General features: G+C 31.7%; 2 protein-coding genes across 7 annotated transcripts in view; one reads left to right on the top strand and one right to left on the bottom strand.

The window, feature by feature from the left end:
- Cyp4h10 (cytochrome P450 monooxygenase CYP4H10) overlaps positions 1-22,961 on the bottom strand; it is a 30,505-nt gene extending 7,544 nt beyond the window's left edge. The window contains exons 1-7 of the mRNA XM_076407078.1: positions 22,688-22,961; positions 18,278-18,475; positions 16,800-16,994; positions 16,505-16,743; positions 16,280-16,411; positions 12,813-13,053; positions 1,366-1,545 (exon numbers count right to left, since the gene is read on the bottom strand). Coding sequence (XP_076263193.1) covers positions 1,366-1,545; positions 12,813-13,053; positions 16,280-16,411; positions 16,505-16,743; positions 16,800-16,994; positions 18,278-18,475; positions 22,688-22,850 — 1,348 coding nt within the window. The 5' untranslated portion in view covers positions 22,851-22,961. The remainder of the gene's footprint in view (positions 1-1,365; positions 1,546-12,812; positions 13,054-16,279; positions 16,412-16,504; positions 16,744-16,799; positions 16,995-18,277; positions 18,476-22,687) is intronic.
- The window catches only part of LOC143198089 (uncharacterized), a 254,549-nt gene that overhangs the window by 189,716 nt on the left and 37,538 nt on the right, over positions 1-27,295 (top strand). The window contains exon 1 of one of the 6 annotated variants that reach the window (XM_076407051.1): positions 7,018-7,164. The exons of the other annotated variants lie outside the window; for them this stretch is intronic. Within the exon in view, the coding sequence (XP_076263166.1) occupies positions 7,074-7,164 (91 nt within the window). The 5' untranslated portion in view covers positions 7,018-7,073. Of the gene's footprint in view, positions 1-7,017; positions 7,165-27,295 lie in introns of those variants that run through there. 6 annotated transcript variants of the gene reach the window in all.

Consider the following 27,295-nt stretch of genomic DNA (forward strand, 5'->3'; position numbering starts at 1 on the left):
ACCAAAAGTAAAAGGGATTGGGTATGAAACTTAAGGCAATATACGAAAATTAGCTGTCACTAACATATGAAACATTAATAACAGCCAGAGTCATCTGAAAACATAGAGGAAATTATTTTTATTCCTAATATTTTAAGAGATATTAGATTCTACATGGCGCTCATCATATTCATGGTACTTGGAAATGAAACCCTTCCTTCAACAAACACCCAAAAATATTTTTCCTCGCACCTCGTCATTGTTTTGTTGCATCTGTTTTGTTCTCATGGATTATTTCTCTTGCTTGGTAATTTCGGTAGTATTATATTTAAAATCCTTTTAAACATTGTTAAATTCACTGCTCGTTTTCATGTAGAATATGCTTATTTGAATATTAATTGTTACCTTGTTTCATAATTTGTTCTAAATATTATAACTTTTTTTTACATTAACTTTAACAATGATGACTTAATTTTTACAAATATTTTCTTCACTAAATTATTTAGAACAGATATATTTTCACAGACTTTATAATTTTAAAAAGGTTGACACAAAGTTCCAAGAATCACATAGCAAAACAGATGTCTGGTGCAAATATTTTAGAACACTTCATATGTAGTAATTTTGATCTTGACACTTTACACAGTCTTTAATGTTTGAAAATGAAGTATTACAAGCTCTGTAAAAAGAACACTTTACAGCTACTTTCAAGTAATTTCACTAAATTCCTACCAACAACAAATACTAAAACCATCAAATGCACCAACTGAGCGAACAACTTAATCAGATAAGACCTTATTAGAAAAATTAAGTCATATATTTAATACATATCTACTCAGTGATTTTATAGAATAAAATGTATAAATATATATATATATATATATATATATATATATATATATATATATATATATATATAATTGATAATCATTGATAGACTTTTATTTGCCTTTATTTTTATGAATATGGGCTATATACGGGTTATATAAATTTTGCTAGGTTCTATTATTTATATAAAATTGCTACCTTATAACAATCTTCGTCTTTGAATACGTTCTAAATTTGTAAAGAATTATTTTGGCACATATTTTGAAAATTTGAAAAATTGCAAAACCCGGAATATTACGTCAACATATACGAATGGTTGACAATGACACGGGTTGGTCTGTTTTCTAATGGATAAAGACCCTCAGTGTCTCTTTGTATCAAGGCATTTAAGGTTGTTTTCAAAATAAATATATATTGAAATTTCCTAATATCATAATTATCAATTGATATATCATAACATATAACAATTTTTCAATATAGCGACATGTGGACGCCAATGCGTTCGACGTCGACAAGATATTACCATGGCAAAAAACAGAAATCCATAACTGGACTTACCAATGCAGTTACGAGAGCCGGCGCTGAACGGTATGTACGAGTAGTTGTGTCTCGCCGCTTGTTTCTCCGGCAGGAACCTGTCCGGGTCGAATTTTTCCGGTTCGGGAAACACCTTCGGGTCTCGGTTCATCCCGTAGAGGAAGATCGTCACCGTGGTCCCTTTCGGCACCTTGATTCCATCTATAAGTAAAATGAATTTTAATAATATCGTTAAACATTTATAATTTATTTTTATTATAGATATTTGTCATAAAATTACCGGGAATTTTTCAATATTTTCTTACTTATCGCTCTGTCAACTGAAAACATGTGTTTAGAAATAACAGTTTAAGTTTCGGAAAGAGAAAGAACTGACCGGGACCATATCAGGTGAATAAGGTGGTTGTTCCATAGTGTTTCCTAAGATTAGACCACAGTGGCAGCTTTATGAAAATTAAGTCTTTATCAGTAGAGCAACAACTAATTTTATGTCCAAACAAATCCGTGGAATGGTAGGAATTGATATATTATTTTTCGCTTTAGTGACGTCAACTTTTATTGACGACATTGATGGTCCACCACAAATCCAATCCACGTATATGCACTTATTCTAGTGCAAGATTGAAAACCATTTATTTATTGTAAAGTAAAATTATATAAAATAGTAAAATTTATAGCTCTAGGTAAACTCAGAATATCTAAGAACGTATCTAATATACTTAAAGAATCTGTTAACCTGAAAAAAACTTGTAGTCTATACTGTAGGCTTTACATTTTTTCTATTATCTATATGTATTATTCAGTGAAATTATATATTTCGATATTTTTCATTAAAATCTGATAGCGATCTTTCGTATAATACATTCAATTATCATGGGTCCATTACAGCAAAACCTCTATTTTCCTTTATCCACTTCTAACGATGTTTACGAAGGTTGGAGGCATATTCTCTATTGTGCCCTTGCATCTTTATTACTCTATGCATTATATATGGCTTTGTTAAGGTAACGAATATGTTTTGAATAATTCTCTTTTGATAAATATTAATAGTTCTTTATAGTTAATCTTTATATCTTAAAGTCAATTTAGTTTGTGAATATGAACAGTATCATCACTACTGACGTATATTTTGATATATAAAGCTCGAAATGTGAGGAATACTAACATTATTTTATACCGCTTCACCGCTTAAAGAAACTGCGATGTAAAATGTTTTACTATCTTTTTATATATTCTAGATGATCATTGAACAAGTATTTTACAAAGGCTATGAATTATTTGTGATTCTGTTTTGTAAATATAAGGAATAATTGTAAATAATTTTTCAAAATATTATCCATCACTAGATAGTACAATTTTTCTCTGGTAACAGTTAAATTACCCATATAAAAATCAACTTTTGTTTTGAGATTATCCAAGAGCACATTCAAGCTCATTCTCGTAATAGAATGTTTAGCACAGTAAAAACAGAAAAAAATTGTCGTATTGATGGACTGGTTTTTTTAATCTATGGATAATATTAACATATCGACTTAATATTTTTCAAAATATGGCCATTCTACATCAATTCAGCATTGCTAGTAACTTTACGCATCATTGAAAACCTCTTGGAATGCAGAAGCTAGATGATTTGCATACGTTCTCTCGATTTACCTTAATCAAACCATTGTGCTGTCCTTTCATGTCTCTTTTCACTCAGGCGAAGAGGAAGAAGTCTGGAGCCGATATCATAGTTGTATGATGTGTGCAGAAGCTCTGTGATGCTATATTTTTGTCAAGAAATCTATGACATCAAATGCGAATCTCCAGTTTTTTTTGACGGACAAATGTTTTTGCCTAGTTTAATCATTCTATCATACGCACACTCAATCTGCAATATGTTCCACCACGTCATTTTTTGAGGAAGTTAATAGTTGAAGAAGCTATATAACGATTTATTATAAAGCGTGATAAGATATCTTGACAGGGATTCACGTTAAACCCCATCTATAAGCATTTTCGGGTTGTACTTAAAATCTCCCGAGATCCAACAAAAAAGCTCAGTTATTGTACTGTTAATGAGTACAACTACACCATGTGTTGTCATTAAATTTTGTTTATTTGGCGACATATAATCATATGAATCATATGAAAGCTATCTGTGCCAATTTACCAATAACATGTCAATTGAAAAGTCGCTGGCCTACCATAGTAAAATATATTTTTTTGGCAAAATTAGTTTTTTTTATTCAACATAATTCCCTTCAAGGGTGACACACTGATTATAGCGACCCAACTTTTCGATACCATTTTTGTAGTACGATTTGTCCTCTCCTTCAAAATAGGCCTCAGTTTTAGCGATCACCTCTTCATTCGACGAAAATTTCTTCCCAGCGAGCATATTTTTTTAAGATCTGAGAACAGGAAATAGTCGCTGGGGGTCAGATCTGGAGAATACGGTGGATGAGGAAGCAATTCGAAACCTAATTCATGGATTTTTGACACAGTGCATTGTCTTGGTGCACTTTCTTTTTCTTCAAATGCGGCCGTTTTCCGGCGATTTCGTCCTTTAAACGGTCCAATAACGCTATGTAATAGTCGCTGTTGATGGTCCTTCCTTTTTCAAGGTAGTCAATGAAAATGCACATCCAGGCAGTCATGCGCATCCCAAAATACAGACGTCATGATTTTGCCAACCGACTGTTGCGTTTTCCCACGCTTCGGAGCGGGTTCATCGTGTGCAGTCCAGTCGGATGACTGTGGATTCGACTTCGGAGTGAAATGATGGAGCCATGTTTTATACATTGTCACATATGGATGCAAAAACTCGGGTTTATTACGCTTGATCATCTTCAAACATTGCTCCGAATCATCAACTCGTCGTTGTTTTTGGTCAAAAGTGAGCTCGCGCGACACCGATTTTACACAGAGCTTTCTCATTCCCAAATATTAGTGAATGATATGATGTACACGTTCAGTTTATATCTTTAAAGTGTCTACTATTTCATTCAGTTTCAATTTACGGTCATTGAAAATCATTTTGTGGATTTTTTAAACGTTTTTGTCGGTAACAACCTCTTTTGGTTTGGTCCACTGCGTTCATCGTCTTCGGTGCTCATTTCACCACGTCTAAACTTAGCATACCAATCCTTGATGATTGATTTACCTGGGGCGGTGTCCGGATACTCGGCATCAGGCCAAGTTTTTGCTTCAACTGTATTTTTTCCCTTCACAAAGCAATATTTTATCAACACGCGAAATCTCTTTTTATCCATTTTTTTTCACAATAACAAAAGTTGCTTCACTCAAAATGCTATAACTCACAAACTAATGATCCGATAGCTGTCAAATTTCTACACGAATCTTTTGAGGGTTAGAACTAACTAAAAACATATGGATTTAATTCTAGTAGCGCCATCTATGTCAGACCGACTTTTCAATTTACTGGTTATATCATCATTAAAATTTTAAGATTAATCAAAATTAAATTTTCAGAACGGCAATTTTTTTTTTGTTCCCGGAGCTGAAAAGAATTATAGTAAAGCTAATATAATACGATATAACAAATTATATCATATATTGTGAATCCCTTAAAACGAATTCATATTCCTAATATATGTCCTAATAAATACCCTTTCAGGGTATTCCATAGATTCTGTTTTATGACTTATTGGGAGTATAAATTAGATCAGTCATTTTATTTGTGGTACAATTGTACTCATTTTATAACAAAATCTATGAGTAAAATATTGACTATGGCTAGCTCCTACTTTTCCTTACCCGTTCAGTCAACTTTCGGATGACCTCTCCAAAAAAATGTCTTGTTTTTGATTCGATATCAAATATCGATATTCACTTATCAGAAGGAGGAATGTCCGGGGAATTGTATGTGTACAATAAAATGTTTCGATGGAGCGTTATCAAATTTTCATGCACAAAAATAAATCTGTCGTGACTGAAAAGACGCCCAAACAAACACGACAACTTCGTGCACAACTCCTAACGACTTTTTTAATTAATTTATTTATTGAAACTAGTAATACAACTAACAATTAACTTTAATCTGACTTAACCTACTAACAAACAACCACAACTAATATATTTTTCATTAGTCTTTTAGTGTTCAAACATTTGGTCAGAAGTCTGGACAGCTTCTGTGCCTTTCTTTGGAGTCTTTCAATGTTGCTTAATTTCTTCCGAAACTTCCCTTGGGCGTATCCATTACAATATTCTCAGAACCGTTGTTCTGATTGAGGTATGACATCCCCTTAGTTTGGATGAAATCTTTCTTCCAGATGTTCTTCAAATATATTTGTTTTTTCAATTTTTTAAAAATTTTAAAGAGTTTCGGAAGGAATACAACGATTAACGTTTGTTTTATCTCTTTAATTACTTTATTGTTCTGGATTGGATAATACAATATGAGGACAGTTTAGAATGTCTAAGTAAACTCAGATAAGAAAAGGAGACATAGAAAATAAGAACTTTGATAATGTCTTTAAGTCGTCTTTTTAAACGGTTTATACCTATATATATATATATTATTATATATATTAGGTTTATATATATATATATATATATATATATATATATATATATATATATATATATAACGTTTATATATATATATATATATATATATATATATATATATAACGTTTATACATATATATATATATATTATTATATATATTAGGTTTATATATATATATATATATATATATATATATATATATATAACGTTTATAAGTTTTTTTTAACAGAATGTATATAACAGATATTAATATTTTGTCTAAGTATCTAATATAGTTCAAGAACATAATAACATATTCCTAATACTGTAATAACGTCGATCTGGTTTTGATGACGGATACATAATTAAATTTACTTAATAAAAGTGTTATAATCAAAAGAAAATTCACTTGAAAAGATTACCAATTAAACGTAGAGACGACACAGTAAATTATGTCAAATATTCCGAGAACGAATTGATATCCCACTTATCTTTCTCGCCGATTTTCCCCCAAACCACCCTAATTACCTAATTTCTCATCCGCGATTCGACAAACACAAACTCCCGCACCGGATTCAGACCTATGCCCGTTTCACCAAACCCAAACAACACGCCTCCCCAATCAATATCGCGGATGAAAACTGTTTCTTTTGTCAGTCGATCGTTCCGGACGTATCAAAGGAAGAAGAAAATTGAAAATGGGCCCAAATTCGCCAACCTATACAGCAAAAACAATAAAATTAGCCGCTTTCTGTTGTTCTCCCTCTCGCCAACCCCCACCCCCTCATTCTTCTCGGGCACGCACAAAGAAAAATCGAACTGTCGATGGCGCTCTAAAATCACCGAGAAAAAAAAGAGAGAGAATGGTCGTTTTCATTTTACGAACCAGCGAACGACATCAAACTGGAATCCTGTTCGTTTTTGTTTGTTTTGCGTGTCCCAAGGTGGTTTGGGAATCGGTCGTTTTCGATGTGGAATGGTCAAAGTACGTCTCTCTCTCTCGCCTATATCGCACGTTACTTTTTTTACATAATCAATTATATTTCGATGATGATTAACGAAACGAATGTCCATTAAAGTAAGTGCGAATTGGTGTTGATGAATATTATAGGTCATCAAGAATAAAAGTAGAACCGAATAAAACCTTCAAAGGTCGACCGAATCTGAATCTGTTCTGATAGTACTGCGTTACAAGTCGCGTGAGAGCTGCATGGACATATGAACATTTCGTAAGACCATGGGAGAGATAAAATGTGCTAGAAGAGCTTTCTTTATTATTCGATGTGTGCTTATTTTTAGAAGACTCTCATTGGTTCATCATATTGAAGGTATGTACTTCATCTTTCACTATTTATGTATATTTTAATTTAGTATAATTTTTTTATTATTTTCTAAAATTTCTACTTGACGTATTAATATGATTTTAAGTAAATTTTAAATATTTACGCCTAGGATAATACATAATAACTTGAATGGTTAAACAACTTAACCTATTAAACTCGATTAATTTTGGTACTTGTCTACATAAAATACCAGTTAGTGTTGAGTTATTCAGAGTGTATAGTGGCTAATCATGAACGTTCAAAATTTAATTTTCAATATTATTTTTGTAGTTTAAGTCAAAGAAATATACTACTAAAGTCCATCAAACACTTTTAGAAACTTATGGTTTATGAGATGCTGCTCTGCCGTATCCCAATTCTTTATTTTAGTTTCAGCGATTTAAAAGTAATTTAGAAAAAACAACACCATGGAGAATAATTGCCATACAAAATACAATAAAACCATACAAAATAACTAAAAATCACATTTCAAACTGCGAAACCTCATGGTTTCATTGTTTTCCAATTAAAAATTATGAGTTTTCTAATGAATTGTGACTGCCAATAAAAACTATTACGATAATAAGAAGTAAGACGTAGAAGTAGAAGTCTTACCATGCATATGGTGGAATTAGTAAATTTTAGTGTAGTACTAGCTGCTAAAATCAAACGAAACTGTTTCTGCAGATGAGTACCGACATCAATTCAAAAATTGAACGACATTTTGTTGCATCAATATATTCACATTGTACTGACTAAGTTTAGAGCTTTCTGATTACCACTTGTTCAGGTCAGCAGGACTTAGCTGTTACACGGTTTCGACCTATTAAAGAAGAGCAAAAATAGATAGTTGCCAAACTAACCCCACTCTCTCGACGTTATCCGTATACTGCCAAAAATATGGAAAAAGTGTGTAGAAAATTCTTTTATTAATATATATTGCACCAATATGTCTTAGGGAAATATGATCAGGATACGTGTAAGCACCTAATAAACCCTAATTGCAACCCTAAACTCCTAACCTTCAAAACGATCATCCTCGTGAATATCTCAAAAAAATATATAAAACAAGACTAAACAAAACAAAACAAGACTAGAATAAATTTAATAGAACAATGCTAACAAAAATAAGTTCAAAAACAAAAGAAACTATAATGATCAAGATTCATCATTATTTCGTTTTAAATGTAACCAACTATATGCTCATTCTCTAGCATCAATATGTAACAATAGATTAACTAGTTGCCAAAAAAAGAGACCCTGTGACAGACTTTTAGTTTGTTACATCGGAGTTTTTTGTGTATGGTGTTGCTTAGTAATTGAATGTGATTAGTTTTATTAAGCAGCTTAAATCAAAGCAAATTAACCAAGACGAAAAGTGAAAAAGAACTTCAATACCAAGAATTATATATATATAGTCTATTCAAAGTTTCTTTGTACATGCGTCATCAAGATGTTTAATGTAGTGTTCTCATTTTATTCTAGTTAAAAAGAGACACAGTGTTGTCTGATTAGTTCGAACACGTAAACGAATGATCCTGTCAAAGTCGTCCAGTTGTCAATATGTAATAGTGATAAGAGGTTATAACTCTAACCTATAAACTATTGTGGCTGTATAATTAACTGTAGTTTTCAGGTATACTATAATGTTAAAATAAATTATATTTAATAACATTTTTATTCAATTGTTTTATTTAGATTAGAATTTTGTTCTATGTCAAAGCCAAACTGAACTAAAACTCAAATTTCGATCAAAGTATACATATATATCGTATCTATATATCGTATATATATATATATATATATATATATATACATATATATATGTATATATATATATATATATATACATATATATATATATATATATATATATATATATATATATATATATGTATATATATATATATATATATATATATATGTATATATATATATATATATATATATATATATATATATATATATATATATATATATATATATATATATAACGCGGCTAATACTGCGCTGGATATTCTGTGAAATAGGTGCTCATCATCTGGTGAATTACTAGACATCAGATGACGTCATGTAATAATTGTTTAATAATTTTACTGTATAACTGTATTTAGTGTATATTGTAGACAATTACAATTTTGTTGTTGGTTATATTTAATAATAGAATATTTTTCCCAAAAATTATTTCGAAACTGTAATAGTATCATTGAAAACCTTCTTTCACTCAGAGAACTTTACTATACTATGTCCAATATCCAATCGACTTGTGAACAAAAGTCTTATTGCGCCGCTAAACTTCTATTTGTTTGTTTTATTATAACTATATTTTTATCAACATTTGAAGCTTTAAGCCAAAACAGTTAGATCTGAATTACTTAACGGCTTTCCCAATATACTTCACCCATTTTTCCCGCAAAAGAAAAAAATCTTCCTGCTGTCCCAAAATCTAATTAAATAAATTGGTTTCGAAACGAATTTCTGCGTCTCCATCGCCGGAAAATGCTTGTTTCATAAAGCGTACTCTCGAAGGAGCCCGGAAGCAATGTCGGAGACGCTACGCTATGCCCGAAAGGAAAAAAGCAGAAATATTGTTTGGTGCTCTTTATCTTGACAAGGTGGCTCCGGGAGGAGAAACATAAAAATGGTGCATTTTAAAAATGTAAAACACTGCGGCTACACCGCAGGCCAGAGGAACGTGAATTACATTAAAGTTGAACATTTGTATCTAGTAAAAATGTTCTAAGTAAATTAAAACTAACAATACTGAATAATAATAAATATCAACAATATTCTTTTACAATACATATAATACATATGAAATGTCATTTAATGACAATTAAATAAGTTTTATCATTTAATAGATGATAGCCCTGTAAGCTTTGTCATTATTTTTCTGAAAATGGTGATATATATAGATCAAAATGCGATTTATTAATGTAATCAACTTCTAAACAGCCTAACCTAACTGTTAAATTCGATGATTCTGACATTTGTCTAAATAAAATTATTCCATTTTGCGACATTCATTAGTTTTCTTATTTGATTTGAAAACATCTGGTGCTGAATTCCATCAAACATGTTGATGCAAACAAAAACTTATGATGATGATGCTCCGTCATATATCAATAGTCCTTTTCAGTTTTGACTATTTAAAGGTGGTGATTTTGATGACAATGGCAAAGAACAGCAAGGAGAATTTAAAAAGTTTGAAGACAATGAAATTCAAGGCTTATTGAATGGAAATCCAACTCAAACTCTCAAATAATTTTCACATCACAGCATAGTTGAAGAATCAAATATCTCCATATGATGGGAAAGGTCCAAAAGGAAGGAAAATGTCTGCCACATAAATTGACTGAAAATACACTTTCAAATCGTTGCAACATCGCAGTTTCATTTCTTCAGTCAAAAAGCAGAGTTTTCAGTGGTGTAACATGATTGCTGATAAAAAATTGATATACTATGACAAATCCAAGCACGAAATGTCACAAGTTAGTCTAGGAGAACCATTCACATCGACACCGAATAAGAACATTTATAGCATTAGAGTCTTGAGCACATATGATGCGATCAGCAACGTGTATTGAACAAGTTGAACGACGTATTCTTACAAAAAAAAGCATGGAATAGTGACTAACAGACGCAATATCATTTGTTTTGCATCTTCATGAAGGATCACAGGTTGTAAGAAATCAAGAATCGATTATGAATATAATTTAATTATTAATATATTCTACTAATTGTTCATAATAAATTCTTTCTTGAAACGAAAAATTGATCAGGATATATGCACATACCACATAGAGTATTAATTTCGGACGTTACATCAAAACAAATATTTGATCGGTGAATTTAAAGAGTAACATCTCTTGAAGATAACCCACATTAAGGTCGTCCAAGAAGAGCAGAAATACAGAATATCAAAATAGAGAAATCTTAGAAGAGCCGTAGCAATCTTATTAGCGTAGATCAAAATGTTGGTTAAAGTTCCAACAAATTTTGTACAGATTTTCATATTAACCAATCTCTGGAACACTTGTGAAACTTAATTTTAAATCGCTCTATCATTATATATGATGTTGGAGTCTACTGGCATGAAGCTAAATCAAAACAAGAGGGAAAGTAACATATTAGGGCCCAGAAATAATCATACATCATGCAAATATTTTTCTCTATTTAATTTAAGTTTAATTATAAGACAACATGAGTTTTTTAAAAATAACTTTCGTTAATCGCAAAGTACTCGAATAATAGAAATGTTGTTATCAAGAAAACCGTTGGAATGTTATGACAACTGTAAATTAAAATCGACTCTTCACCAATTTACAATATTCAGATCGTTCAGAGGTGATCATTAAAATATCAAACTGTCCATTCCATACTTATCATAGCTTGATATACAAAAACTAAAACTATTCTCAGTGGTTTATTGAATCTTAAATTTTCATGTATTTTTCAAGTAATTACTCATTATTTATACCGACGACAGTATCAACTAATTATTGTCAAAATTATATACACTAGAAATCGCGAAGAAACTGTAGCATAAGAATTTAAAAATTAGTGGAATTTTATTATTTAATATCCTTTAAATATGTATGAAGCCATAGTACAATAATAAACTTGATGAGCTGAGATACAAACTTATAGAGATTAAAGAAGTGTAGTACATTTGTAAAAGAACAATAAATTAAGTTTTATTAATAAAGGCACTCAACTGTTTCGAAAAGAAGACCAAATATTTATGTATATTGCCCTTATATAATACTATATGATTAAACAACAGCTCCCAATATAAATATCCCTAATTTCGGGTTGAAGGATGAAATAAGGTTATGATGATTGGTAATGTGAACAATAAAGTAAGAGAAACATAGTTGGAGAAAGTACACTCCGTTATAAAAGAGGAATTAGATGTGAACATCGATTATGGCTCAGACATAAATGTTATTAAAATATTTTAATTTTTTAAGTGTTCATATATTTTTAAAAACAATTCTAACAAATCAAACAAAACACTAGCTTATACAATTTTAATACGTTTCCTTATTTACCACCAAAACAATTTAGAGATATTCTAAATATATGAAAATTGTACAATAACAAGATAAAATATCCTGTTTTATTAATTATATATTAGGTCAAGGCTTTGTAGTTATTGCATGCTTATGATATTCCGCAACTAAAAACAATAGAATCATAGTTGATACTGCCATTGTAATAATAAAAATAGCAATAATATTTTATATCAATCACAAACTTAAGGTTTTTTAACAACGTTAACATACGAGGACAATTTGATAAGTCAGTGACTTTTTGAGGACTTCGTCCAGGTGGTAACTCCCCACATTCACTAACTTATCAAACTGCCTTCGTAGAAAGAAGAAGCAAAGAATACAATAGATAAAAAAGGTCATAACACGTAACATATGGCGTTCAACCATCAATTAGAATCAGATTTCGGTATGCGAAACGAAGAAAAAAATTGGAAACAATAAGAAATTAAAAATGTACACCAGAAGGATATAAAAGTAGAGTTGCAAATCGCTGCTCTTTCGGAAATTTCATAACATAAACATAAACATAAACCCAATTCAAAAACGTAATAAACACTCTCCTCTAATTATACAAAATTTAACAAAATTAATTCTTACCCAGCATCCAATCTTCGTCTATGTTTCTTTCTATTAAAGGCACCGGCTGATATATTCGCATGGCCTCTTTAACGACGATATCCAGGTATTTCAAATCATTGATATTCGACAAGGTCAGCTCAACTTTTGGATCCATCCCGATTGTCTCGCATAGTTCCTGGTAAACTTTGTCCTGTACGGAAGGGTTTTGAGCCAGGGCATAGAAGGTAAAACACATCGCGGTTGCTGATGTGTCATGACCCTGGAATTTAATCGTTATATATATATATATATATATATATTCTTATAATATTTAATAACTTTTTGTTGCTTTCGACGATTTTATCGTCATTTCACGACTATACAATTGCCTTTGTATTACATTATCAATAAATTAATCATAAAATCAATAAATATCATATATCATAAAATAAAATCAATCATCAATAAATAAATACAAAATCAATAAATTGCATTATGACTGCCCAAATTACATAATAAGTTACATAATAAATTCAAGTAAATAATCAATCAAGATAATAATCAATCTCTTGTAAAAGTTCCATCAATCGATCACTATTTTCGCCGACTAGAGTGTTACAATTATTATTCATCTCGAATCTTATTCTTATGGAGGTGATGACAGTCACCCAAAAGGTGAAAGACAGAAAGAAAGTGAAGTGATTGTGCGAGAAATAAGAGTATCCCAGTCTCAGCCGATTGAGTTTCACTGCATGGGACCGGGTAGTGGGCTTAAGACGGAGACCAAAAAAAGCCATTTATTTCAAAAAGTTTGTTTAATCCATCCTCTAAGTCTCAGTGTCTTTACATTCGGGCTCTGATAAAGATTCTGATAATGGGAGAGAGGTCAATGTGGATACATATGTTCTCGATAGGGAGCTGAGACTGGACGGCAGACTTCGCCGCGGGATCTACTTGTTAATTCTCGTGATCAGTATCCTATCGTGAGAGAAGATCCACACTAGCGTTAGCAAATGATCAATGAGCAAAAGTTTTTTTTATTATTTAATTAATATACTGTTACTAATCGTTTCCGTCTAACCTACAATTTGTCTTTATAATAACTTAAATCTAGGTATATAACTAGGAGGACCCATCGACGCTATCTCAGTCTCTGGTGAAATAATGTTTATACATGTCACTGCAGAATTTTTTAATATATGCACCTCACTAGAAGATCAGATGGTTTGATTCTTTTGAGTCTATATGCTCTTCTGGTGGTATCCAAAAGTTGCAATATTTCAATATTCGTATGAGAATGGAGTCTTTCCTCAAGCCCCCTTGCAATTCTCTTTATTTCTTGACTGACTGTGGGTATCTGAAGGTCTCGATGTAGGTAATCAGTCCCATAGTATTTGAATGCACCCACAATACCCCTCAGGACTTTGTTCTAAAAAATGTGTATTTGATTTATGTTACTCTTTGCAGAAAATCTCCATAATTGAACTCGTGAACTCGTACGTCCATATAGGTTTTAGTATTTGCTCATATAATAGCAATTTATTTTGTACTGTTAATTGGGATTTTCTTCCAATTAGCAGTACATTTTCCTATATTTCAATTCCAGTTCTTTTCTTTTCTTCTTTATATGTTCCTTCCAGCGAAGTTTTGCATCGAGATTCATTCCAAGATATTTAGCGTTGTTGCTATATGGAATGATAGTGTTATTTAATGTTATTGGTGCTTGTACGGTCTGTTTATAGGTGAACTGCACATGTACTTTCATTAATTCTTAGTTTCCAAGCTTGTATCCAATTATTTATGTTGTCACTTGCCTGTTGTAATTTTCGTGAGGCTTCTTCGCTATTGCCTCCAGCAGCTATAATCGCAGTATCATCAGTAAATGTAGCCATCGTAATATTTTCCATTTGTGGTATATCACAGGTGTAGAATAGATAAAGCAGTACACTTCCTTGTGGTACACCTGCTTTAGCTTCTGTTATTGTAGAGTAAGCTTCTTCTTGTTTGACATTCTGGTAATGTATGATTTTAATAGTTCGGTATGTTATTTTGTTAGTATTTTCTGTAGTTTATGAACAAGACCTTCATGCCAAACCTTATCGAAGGCTTGTGCTACATCTAAAAATATAGCTGAGCATACTTTTTTACTTTCGTAGTCTTTTTCAATAACATCTGTTATTCTGTGGACCTGGTCAATTGTTGAGTGCTTGTTAATAAACCCAAACTGATGTGTGTAGATTTTTTCTCTCTATGATCGGTTTTATTCTTTTCAACAGGAGTTTTTCAAAAACCTTAGATATTACTTGCAACAGTGATATAGGTTTATAGGCTCTTATTTCGTTTGGTGACTTCCCAGGTTTTGTGATCGTTATAATTTCCGCCATCTTCCAAATGTCTGGGACATGTTTTAATCTAAATGCTGTATTGATCAAGTTGGTGAGTTTTATAATTCCCTTTCTTGGTAGTTTTTGCAGTAATTCTCCTGTTATTAAATCGTAGCCTGGTGATTTCCTGGGGTTAATGTCAGTTTTAATAACTTTGGCGTGACTAATTCAATAATCGAATTTTCAGCTTCTATGTCCGGCAAATTATGTTCAATATTAGTTTTGTTTGGTTTGAAAGTTTTTTCTAGATATTCAGCAAATGCTTCTGCTTTTTGGTAATTGTCACGTGCCCAATTCCCACATAGGTCTCTTATAGGTGGACTGTGTAGACATGAGCGCTTTAGATATTTTGTGGCTTTCCAGAGTGGGTAATCAGTTTCTTTATCATCTGTTAAATTTCTCAGATAGTCATTTATGGTTTTGCTTTTAATTTCCAGTATGTCCCTTTTCAGTCTTTGGGTTAATGAGCAAAAGTGATCGCAAGAGACATAGAGATTTTGAGACTAGGGGATGACATTCTTCCGTTCAAACTGCCAATCCAACTAACTGTAAGAGTCTGAGAGGATAAGCCATTTTCTGCATGGTTGGGTAGAGACATGTCTTGAGTATGACGTATAATTCAGCGGTGAGTAACGTGCCTTGTTTAGAGAACCTGAAAGGGCAGGTTTACCCATTACAGAGAAAAGCACAACCAAGTCCTGTACTGAATTTGGAGCCATCAGTATAAATGTGCCTGTGTTCCGGATAGTATATATAGCATATTCCCTCTTGGAATATAGACGGACCTGAAAACTCTTAATATAGATGCTATATTTAGATAATGTTTGCATTTAAAGGCATTTTTTGATTATTTTGGCTGTATTTAAAAACATGTGTACATTAAGGGAATGTACGTACAATGAGTGGATATTTTATTATAAAAAATTATACGTTTTAGTCAGAAATATAAATAGCCACCTTCCATAAATATGTACAGAATGGGCCATTTTTAATAATATTTTAGAAACTATACCAATGTTATTTTTGCGGCACTTTTTCGATTGTTAGCAATAATTTCAACTATACAATCAACACAAAATATTTATACACATACAAATAATAAAACTTCACAAATATACTTACTTCAAACATAAAAGTGTTGACTTCATCTTCAATGTCCCTATCACTCAATGAATATCCATTCTCTCTAGCTTCCAATAACATATCCAAAAGAGCTGATCTAATTTTTATACCATCCTCGTTGACCTTCAATTCCTACCAGAAGTGATATTATTTAATTTAATTTAATATATAATAGATGATTATATAATATGTTAAGTCAACAAAGCTAAAATGAAAATATTTTACTTTTCCTTTCTTTGCGAATTCTTCTTTTCTCTTTCTTATAACTTCTTCGCAGAATTCATGCAATATTTTTAGTGTCTGATGATAGGTTTTATAATATTTAGAGAAGCGGAAGAAGAGCGGATGTCCCATGAAGCCCGAGTAAAAACGATACACGAATATCTTTAAAAAGGTCCCCACAGCTTTGACATATTCCTGGTTCTCTTGGTTTTGGGCTCCAATGCATGTACCAAAAGCTGTTTCTAAAGAATATTTATAATTGTTATGAAAAAAATGTATATCATGAATAAATATTTACCACAAATAGTATCGAGTGACATTAAGTTCAGGTAGTTGAACACGTCCAATGTTTCGTCCGGACATTTCTTAACTTTTTCCTCTACCTTGTCCAACATTATGTTGATTTGGTAGTTAAAAATTTGCATAAAGTCTTCCAACACTTTGAAATGAAAGGTAGGGGTAATCATCTTCCTACGAGTTTTCCACTTCATACCTGTAACAACGTTCGGTTCATTCAGTTTTTGTAGCACCAATGTTAATTTGAACAAAATAACACTACCGTTCAAAAGTGCATACAAAACACGGCAACAAATGTATATGTAAACATATTAATATTGGAGTTTATTGTTTTACTACTTTGCTTTTAACAATAACCAACAAAATTACTAGTTTATTATCAATTGTCCCTTATTTTACAAAAATACCCTCATATGCGTTTCATGTTCGGTTAGGAAGGTTACTTCACCGCGAACTGTTAATTTCTTGAAATTGTCGTTTTTGTGACGTTAATGTAATAGTGACAACAGTCCATAAGCGCACAAAAGGAAATATATTTATCTTGAACTGTGGAATGTTATCTGTACTTTGAGCTAAAGAGAATTAAATTGAAAGAATAGATCAGTTTCATATAAAGGTGTGTATTATATTCTTACACGAAAACCAGCTACTGGAGGAAATTAAGACCGGATGAGATCTGGACGTCCCAAATCTCATAATCCCATAAAGCAGGAAGAAATGTTTGTAGAATGGTCTAAAACGCATAAAAACTGTACTGAAAAAAAAACTAAAAATATCTTATACGCAAATGAGGCCAAATTTCAGATTTTTGTAAATTCGTCAAAATTAAGTTAAGGACTCTTAGAAGAAAAACGAAACAAAGAAATTTTGCAAATGAAATGTCCATGATGATCGCCAGACCTACCCTCGAATTATATGATAGGATGAACTTGACGGGAAAGTGAAGAAACAATGCCCACCTAAATAAGCATCAACATCATTTGCGGAAATACTTACAAATTTCATGGAAGACATAGTTGTTAAAAAGAATAAGTAAAATTTGGAAACAAGTAATTAGAAATAAGTACAGTAAGAAATAAAGGAGTAATACATTTGAATTTTTGAATTTGTATTAAAAATATATAAGTAACTTTAACCAAATGAGGTTTGATCAAAATTTGAGTATAATAAGTAATAACTGAGCTGTTTTATTGATGTTTTTTACCAGTATTATTTCAAAACTTTTGAACGGAAGTGTATTTCAAAGTTATAATACAGTGACTAATAATGTCATAACAATTTTCATTGGACAAGACATGACAAATATTACATTTTTACTACAGATCTTAATAAGAATTTCATGTTTCATAAAATATAATAAAAAAAATGTATTTAACAATAAAAAAACAAAACAATTTAATAACCAAATTATCCATTCATTATTCTTTATTTTTTCTTCCTATTTTTACTGATTAGTTATTGATCTAAATATGAATTTACCTGAACTTACTAAGAGACCATCACCTAGCCACGGTTTAAATAAATCATATCCATCCGATTTTGAAAGGTGGATCGTTGAGGCTAATAAACTCTCCAGGTATTCCGGTTTATTGATCACCAATCTCAATGTAGGACCAATCCATATCTTATAGAAGTTACCATACGTCTCTTGTAGTTTCATTAATCCTTTTAAGTAATCTAAAATCATAAAAGTTGAAAATCAGTGACAAACGTTTTATAGTTTCTATTTTTAAAATTAATTAACATTTTATGGGCTCCTAGCAAACTCCACATAGTTTTAGAATACCATACAGTTTTTACTGTATTAGTTCAAAGAGTTTCTGTCTGTTTTAACTCCGGGTAAGTTCACTGTTGTCCAGCAACTGTATACTTCAAAGTTTTTGTGATCTTTGGTCCTCAATGTCCTCAATTCTAATGTACGATGAAGCGTTAACAATGCTGCGGAGAATTTTGTTTTGATAAGTTTAGGTCGTGTTAATATTATATTTCTTTATGTAACCCCATAATTGCATATTGGCTTTAAGATTCACTCTTATAATAATAATTTATTATCGAATGTTAATTTAGATTGTTGTTCAAGCAACCACCACCTTTTTTTAACCTCATACAAAATTCTACTCGTTTCTCTTTAACATGCTCTTTCGACTAGAGCTTTTCTTCCAGTTTTATGCCCAAGTATTTAGCTGTGTTCATATGCGGAGTTACTCTAAAACCATTTATAACTAACAGATTTTTTAAATGTAAGATTCACATTAATATAAATTGAAATTAAGTAAATAAAACAATTTAAAATTATTTTTGATAAGCTCAAATCAAGTTCGAATATGTTTATATACGTAATTTAATAAACTAAAATATTCTAAATTGACCACACGTGAGTCAATGATATCAATTTTATTAATTAGACAACTACAATATTTGTTTAAGCACATTAATTAACTAAATATATTAATTTCCCGGAATATATCCATAACACGAAAACGTTTCAATTTTTTTATCGATATAATGGAGTATTCAAAGTACGCTTCTTCCAATCTTCAAAATATTTTTTATATACTGATATCTAATTCATTTTGAGCTGCTACTACGATTAAGCTAGAAGAAGAGGAAAACTGATGCATTGCCATTTATATTGAATGTGTAGCTTTTTTTGGTTAAATAATTGTGTTATAAAAAAATCATCCTCTGAATGCCTTAATGAGCTTACATGTATATTTCTTTATTAGTTTTCTGGCTAGCGGAAGGAATTGAGAGTCCACCACAGTGCAATAATTTTTTTTAATTCCCAAAAAATTGTTTTCTTACTTTTTTCACCCATCTGAAAAACTATTTGTTAATTGTTGTTATTATTGTTGATTGTTGTTGTTAGTTTGTTTTGATATCTCCTTCAATATCATTTTAAACTAAAAAATATTAACCGAGAAATACTACTGGCCTAACAACAATGATCTTGGAACAGAATTTTTTTCTAAAAAAACATTGAAACACAACTATTTCAGTCTTTTATTAGTAATAAGCAAAAACCATCAATCATAACATGCTCGGATTTTTAACATTCGTTCTCATAACGTCTAACTTGCAATATCAAAATAGGCCCATTTGGATCCACAGAATCCAACTACGGGGTACCTCTAACAAATCTAATACAGGGTGATATCTCGCTAGAATACATAATGAATTGAATATAATGGAAAGTATTAATATTAAATACTTCAAAGAATGTCATTGTACACCACTGGATTTGCCAATCAATTAAATGGTAGTGATGAATGGAAGTGGATCTTATTAATGGACATATATAGACTCTAACGCAAGATTTAGAATAAGATATTCTGCTGGGCAACCATACATATTTAATAATTATCATACGTATTGGTTATTAGGCAGATTGTTGATCCACCAAAAATAACAAGGGTAACAAAAAGTCTGACCTGATGATAAAGTTTTTGCCCTGCAGTTAACAGGTCAATTGAAAAATACCCGGTCTAGCACTTTCTTTTTCGTCAAATGCGGCCGTTTTGGCCAAATGGTCCAATAACGCTATGTAATGCCACCGCTGTTGATGGTCCTTCCGTTATCAAGGTATTAGTCAATGAAAATTATTCCATGCGCATCCCAAAATACAGACGCCATAACTTTGCCAGCTGACTGTTGCGTTTTCCCAAGCTCGGATGACATCCATTGTCACATATGGACGCAAAAACTCTGCTTTATTATGCTTGATCATCTTCAAACACTGCTCCGAATCATCAACTCGTCGTGGTTTTTGGTCAAATGTGAGCTCGCGCGGCACCCACTTTGCACAGAGCTTTCTCATATCCAAATATTCGTGAATGATTCGTTCACGATGTACACGTTCAGTTGATATCTTTAGAGTATCTGCTATTTTATTCAGTTTCAGTTTACGATCATTCAAAATCATTTTGTGGATTTTTTAAATGTTTTCGTCGGTAACAACCTCTTTTGGGCGTCCAGTGCGTTCACCGTCTTCGGTGCTCATTTCACCACATCTAAACTTAGCATACCAATCCGTGATGGTTGATTTTCCTGAGCTGTGTCCCGAAACGCAGCATCAAGCCAAGTTTTTGCTTCAGCTGTATTTTTTCCCTTCAAAAAGCAATATTTTCTCAACACGTGAAATTTGTTTTTATCCTTTTTTCTCACAATAACCAAAGTTGCTTCACTCAAAATGCTATGATTCACAAACTAATGATCCGACAGCTGTCAAATTTATACACGCATCTTTTGAGGGTTAGGGCTAACTAAAAAACATATGGATTTAATTCTAGTAGCGCCATCTATGTGTTAGGTCGGAGACTTTTCAATTGACTTGTAACTAGTACATTTAGAAAAAGGGAAATCTTGCAGTAAAAATTAACCTGGCTCTTCTGATCGCTTATTTTGCCCATTATTCCGTATAGTCTAGAGTGTGACATAACGGAGCTAAATTATTATTATGCAAAAAGTATTCAAAATGTATGTTTGGATGGATTTATTTGCTTAATTTGGCGACAATTACTACGTCGGGACGTAATTATTGTTATTTATATTTACGAAAATTGTTTAATTTTTGGTTCACGAAAATTATGATGTTTTTTTATTTTGTGTAGTTTAGTGGTCAAATTTATTAGACCATTTAACTGGTTTTTGTAATATTTGTGACATGAGAAAAAAATTATGATTTAAGTCTGGTGTCTAATGTCTGGTGAAGTTAAGCCAAGATAAGAAGGCACCGAGCAAACAGAAAACACGTGGGTATTAAAAAGGATGTCTCATCGCCTCGTTTTAGAGCGTTCCGGATAATTGGAGTCCAGGTACCTGGACGAACCTGGACAAAGTGTACAAGTTAGGCCTGGTATAGAAGACCCCTTATAGCGTGCTGTAACCATAAACTTCAAGATGGTCCGAAATCGTGAAATTTTCTAACATTCTCCACAAAGCAGAGTCCGTCACGCACTTTTTTCTTCGGAGTGAGAAGTTCCTGACTGGAGGAGTATTTCCCTCCCAAAAATTCTGAACGAATCAGGATGCAGAAAAGGGTTTCTTGAACCAGCCTTCTTCAGCCACCATCAAGAACCCGAGGGACAAGTTTCAGCAATAAAACACGGTGCATCGGGAATTAGAATTAGCGAATACAGCATTTACTACAGAATTAACGACAATAACAAAATAAAAATAATGCAAGAGTTACAGAACAGAATTACAGAATTAGAAAAAAATAAAGAATTACAGAATCAGTCAAGGAACATGAATGAAGAAACAGTCAAAAGAGTCAAGAATGAAGAACAGTAGAATTCTTATTTGCCATGTGTATATAATCACTAGTTAGGCCCGATAACAGAATCAGTATTATCCAAAACCACAGACACAGACAGACAATTAGTATGTCATTTCCATCCAATTCGTAATTTTTTTCAACATTACGTATCGATTTAACATTTTTCATTGTGTATATAAATATAATTTTCATTTAAATATACAAACTCGTCTTTGTGCTTTAACTTACGTAAAGAAGAGAGAAAATAAATTGTATTTAAAAAATAATCCAAAGTTGTAATTATTTGGATATATTTGTGGAATCCAGAATGAACTTCTTCTTCTTCTTTTGTAATTCTTGTTTTTAGAAAGCTTGTCTTTAGAAAGATGGAAAACACGAGTGCGTCAACTTCAAAAATGGATTAAATTCACTGTGAACTATATAAATAATAGAAGCAACAGCAGTTTATTGGTTCAGAAGTATTTGTCTCCGATTCTCAAATATCTCCGAACACCGGCTAAGAACTGATGATGCAGAAAAAGAACTTTAACAATACCTCGAGCGTACATAGCAGAAACCCGCAATGGATTCTAAAAGATGTGTATCAGTGATTTTTTTTAACTTTTACTTACCTGAGGGAGTATCACCTAATAAATTAGCATTCCCTATAAATGGAAACGGTTTCGGACCCGGCACACTCCTCAAGCTTCGCACCTTATAAACTTTAATATACCAATTAAGCAACATCGTTAAGAAAACCGCAATAACGCCAGTTAAAATCGATAAAATCAACATAATTAAATAAACGACACCCTATTAACTGGACTAAATAGATTTTTTAAACGATTTTAATCCCGTCACTGCCAAGTCAAACGATCCGACTCAGTTGCCTAAATCGAAACGAATCTCGTCTAATATAGGTTGTTGAAATTATCAGTGTTTTGTACCAGGTCTAATCATAAATGATAAAAATTGGCATAAGATCATAAGACTCTGCATTAAACAGTTTACAACCAGTCCTGATATAAATTTTGTCTTATCTTATTTAATTCTTAATGTTGTTTATATTGAATGATGTATGTGATGTATTGAGACCTATATATTATTTGAACAGTGCATCTCAAAAGTTTTTAATATTGACATATAACTACTATTTCCTACGAACTATCATATCGATTAAATTTTGTACCAAAAAGTAATATATTCCGAGAGTCTCTACGTTCACGTTGAGCTAAAAGAAAGACACATTTAGTGGCTCTTCCATTCATGTTGAAAGAATTCAATGAATCAGAATCAGATAGAGTATTTTATTTGACCTACCAAATCATCAGGAATCTGACGGAGACGGCGGTTTATCACGAATGTGTAGTAAGTCTGTTTAACCAAGACCAGTCTGCAGTGCTCGGCCTTCAGACTAGTCTTCAATTAATCAACCATTCTTAAACGACACCAGTCTTCAATGAACCTATCAGTGTTAGGCCAAAAAAAAAACATAATATATGAGTTCTTGAAATGCAGCAGTCAGAAATATGACAAATCCAAAACAGAATATTCTCGTTATCATCTCTCCCAAGAAAGCGTTGTCTGAAAGAGGAGGAAGCGTACAGGTGACCATTTGTGATATATCATATTTAACAGAAAATAGTCTTAATTCGCACACTCTTAATTATAAATTAATGTATTACTGTTTTTCATTTGTACTTTCATTCATTTCATTTGCAATTCATAAGCAAGACGAGCGCGAGATAAAACATCAATATATATTCCTCAATTATAAAATTATAATAACTTAAGCTATAGTGCACTAAAGGTATACACTTTATATACGTATGATTTGGTTCGCTTCATCCTTCTGATATCCTGCGCGTTGTCCATATATCTTGACGATATCTTGGATTGGATAACTTCGCAAATCCATTTGATTCCCAGGTCATCGTGCAGTTCTTTCGTGCAGATTACATAGCGATAGGCAGTGCAACCCCATATTTGCAACCCCATATTTGGACTCCATACCTCCAAATTGGCTTTATGATTGTCTCATAATCTCTCTGATTTTAGATCAACTTGAGAGTAGCTTCCGTCTCACCAGTATAATTGTTTTATTTTGGTTCTAATGTGTTTTGTTTTTTGTCTTTTTGCCTGTTTCCAATTTAATCTACCGTCAAGATGGATAACTAGATATTTAGCTGGTTCTGCTTGGGGAATTGAGCATTCATTGAGTGATATAATTAAGTTTTTATTATTTCGCCGCAATGCAAAATTAACATGGACAGACTTGGAGCTATTAAGTTGAATTTTCCAATCTCTAATCCATTCGTAGATTTTATTGACTACCACTTGTACTTTTTCTACTGCCCTAGGCAGAGATATGTTGTTGACATAAATCTAAATCCAAATCAAATACGCAATAACAATTTTCACTAATCTCGATATACAAGCAAGCGTACCAGGTTGTACTGATACACCTGAACAACTCAAATCTTCCTCTTCCTCCTCTTATTCATATGTTTTTGATATAATTGATTCACCGTAAGACTTTTCTAATATTTTCATGGGCTGGGTCCATAAAATTCTCACCTGATTATTTAGTGTATTACATCAACTAAATCGAAGACTAAATCATACTACATATACTCTAGACTAGCGATTATTAAACTGATCCGCGTGAAACTGCGATTAAATATAATGGAAGATGGAATCCAGTGAACATTGAAGTGAACTGGGCTGTAGATGGTAGATGGTTTCACGATGGTCAAGTTCTGTAGATGAATAAATGCTGTAAATATTTTTCTTTGAATTGATTGAAATTATTGTAACTGAAAACAAGACTATTATCTGTTGCTTGGTTTATTGTTTCTCTTCATACAATGCAAGAGGATGTGTTAGATAAAGAGAAATATGTAGATGCTTTATTTGAGTGGCTACATTATAAAAAAAACAAAAAGCCAATTGAGTGTTAGAAAAATTAACTTATTCTTAATTACAAATTCATAAAATTAGGGAATATATGTTAGTATTCAATGCACAGGGCGTTTATAAAATAAAAACATATAGATATTTATGAAATACACTTAGGAATATATTAACTTACTCCAATGATCTAATTTATGTATTCCTTCCTGGAGTTTACTTTATTATCTCTTCGTTCGCATTCCACGCATGAATTTTTTAGATGTAGGAGCAGACAGTATTTAGGGGGAGTTAAATTTGCCGGATAAAATGATGCAACAGTTTGTACTCGTATTCGAATTTAATACAAACATTTTCGTTCTTAATGAAAAACTATAGGCGAGGCGATACAAGAAATTATCACAAAAGTGATATATTCTAAATTCAAAAAATACAAATACAGTAGTACAACTCGAAATTCAAGACACAAATGATGACGAATGTATGAGAATAACAATGTATTTCATTTGAGGACATTTGGATAAAAAAAACTAGCTAGAATGAAAGAAATAATTACACCAGATGCTACAACAACTTTACAAATTAAGCAGTATTTGGAAATGCCACTTATAGGGCGTTTAGAAAACATTTTTTTCATGTTCATAAAATGATATTACTTGGTTTATATTAGTTACATTTACAATATTCTGCTATACCTGCAAGATCTACCCCCTTGGAATAAGCTTTTTCAAAATCCGCCCAAATTTTTAACAATCAAAGAAATCTCTTCACGGCAGAAAAGATGAACATGTATATTATATTTCTCAATAGTGATTAAAAAATATTTCCCTTCAATAATAAAGCATTTATTTTATTTAAAAAAGCTCTAGTAGTTATTGTGCGATCATTTCTAATTATATCATGGATTAGTATTTTCCTATGATTAGGTAAATGTTTAATTTTTATTTAGTATTTGTGGTTATCGTACATCTTTGGTTTTTGTGTTCTGTTGTATTATCTATGTTACCTATATGTTATTTAAAAATAGCAATATATTAAAATACGATAATACATTTGTGGGGTTATTATTCCATTCCTTTTTACAGATCCACGGAACATTCAAATATAGAAGTAATTCTACTTCCTTTATTAACTGCTCCAAGCAATTATCTCCCTCCTTTCCTTTCTCACAATTTATACAGGAACGAATTCGTACATCTTCATCTGACATCACAAATATTATACTATCGACTGTTTTACGACTATCGATTCTTTTCAGTCATATATATATATATATATATATATATATATATATATATAAACCCCTATAAGATGTTTTTGTTAAAATCTGGGACGGAGATAATCCTATGCGTGCATCATTGCAAATAAAAGGGTCCGAAATTAAAGGAAAAGTTCCTTTTGAGGAGAACGCAGGCCGAAAACTTAGCAGAATAATGAGGAAAGTTTGTGTAATTTTACGTTCGAGTGGAAGCGGAAAGAAAAAACGGCGCGACGGCACGACGGCGCGGTACAGCGAGCGGAACATCCTGATTGAATAAGCTGGAGGAGTTCGTTTATTACGATATAAAAATCCTGACCCACTTGATGGACGTTGATTGATTAATTGATTTGTCCATCGGGGGAGGCAATTACGATTATTTTTCGATGATAAGAAGCGTTTTTTCGTTGCGGGCGAGCGGTGGGCTTTGTTATGGGATTTCAACAATGGACAAAACCGCAGCTATAGTCAATTCAAAACAGCAGTGAACCCACGTGATCTGTGAACTTAGAACATTTTCACTTAGACATATAACAAAATTCTAATCTAAATAAAATAATAAAACAAAAATGTTATGTATTATAATTTATTTTAACTATACTAGCATAATATACTGTTATAAAGACTGTTGCTCTTCTATCCAAATCATCTTGTACTCGTTAGCTTTTTTTATACTATTTAGCAATTGTGCCTGAAATAATTTAAATACAGTTAACAAATATTTCCACCTTCAAAATAGTAATAATATTTCTATAATATAAACATACCCCATGCAGTAAATACAAATTCATACCTGGTTATATAATTACTGTCTCATTGACGCATGAATTGCCTGATGACTCCATTTATACATTTTGTACCACCAAACAAAGTGAATTTCCACATATACATTATTTTGTCTTGGGACTGAATATATCTTCTGGCGATTTTTGATTAGTTTATAATCGTTACAGAATTGTAAATATTTGAAATTTCTTCAGGAATCTATAAACAGAATTCCAACGTCGTATTATAAACATAAGAGTTTTGTGACATATTCTTACCATAATCTTCAAATGAGTTGAATTTCAAT

The sequence above is a fragment of the Rhynchophorus ferrugineus genome, unplaced genomic scaffold, assembly GCF_030347505.1.
Source record: "Rhynchophorus ferrugineus isolate W39M unplaced genomic scaffold, kcgeb_rfMv2 rfM6, whole genome shotgun sequence".
NCBI lineage: Eukaryota > Metazoa > Arthropoda > Insecta > Coleoptera > Curculionidae > Rhynchophorus > Rhynchophorus ferrugineus.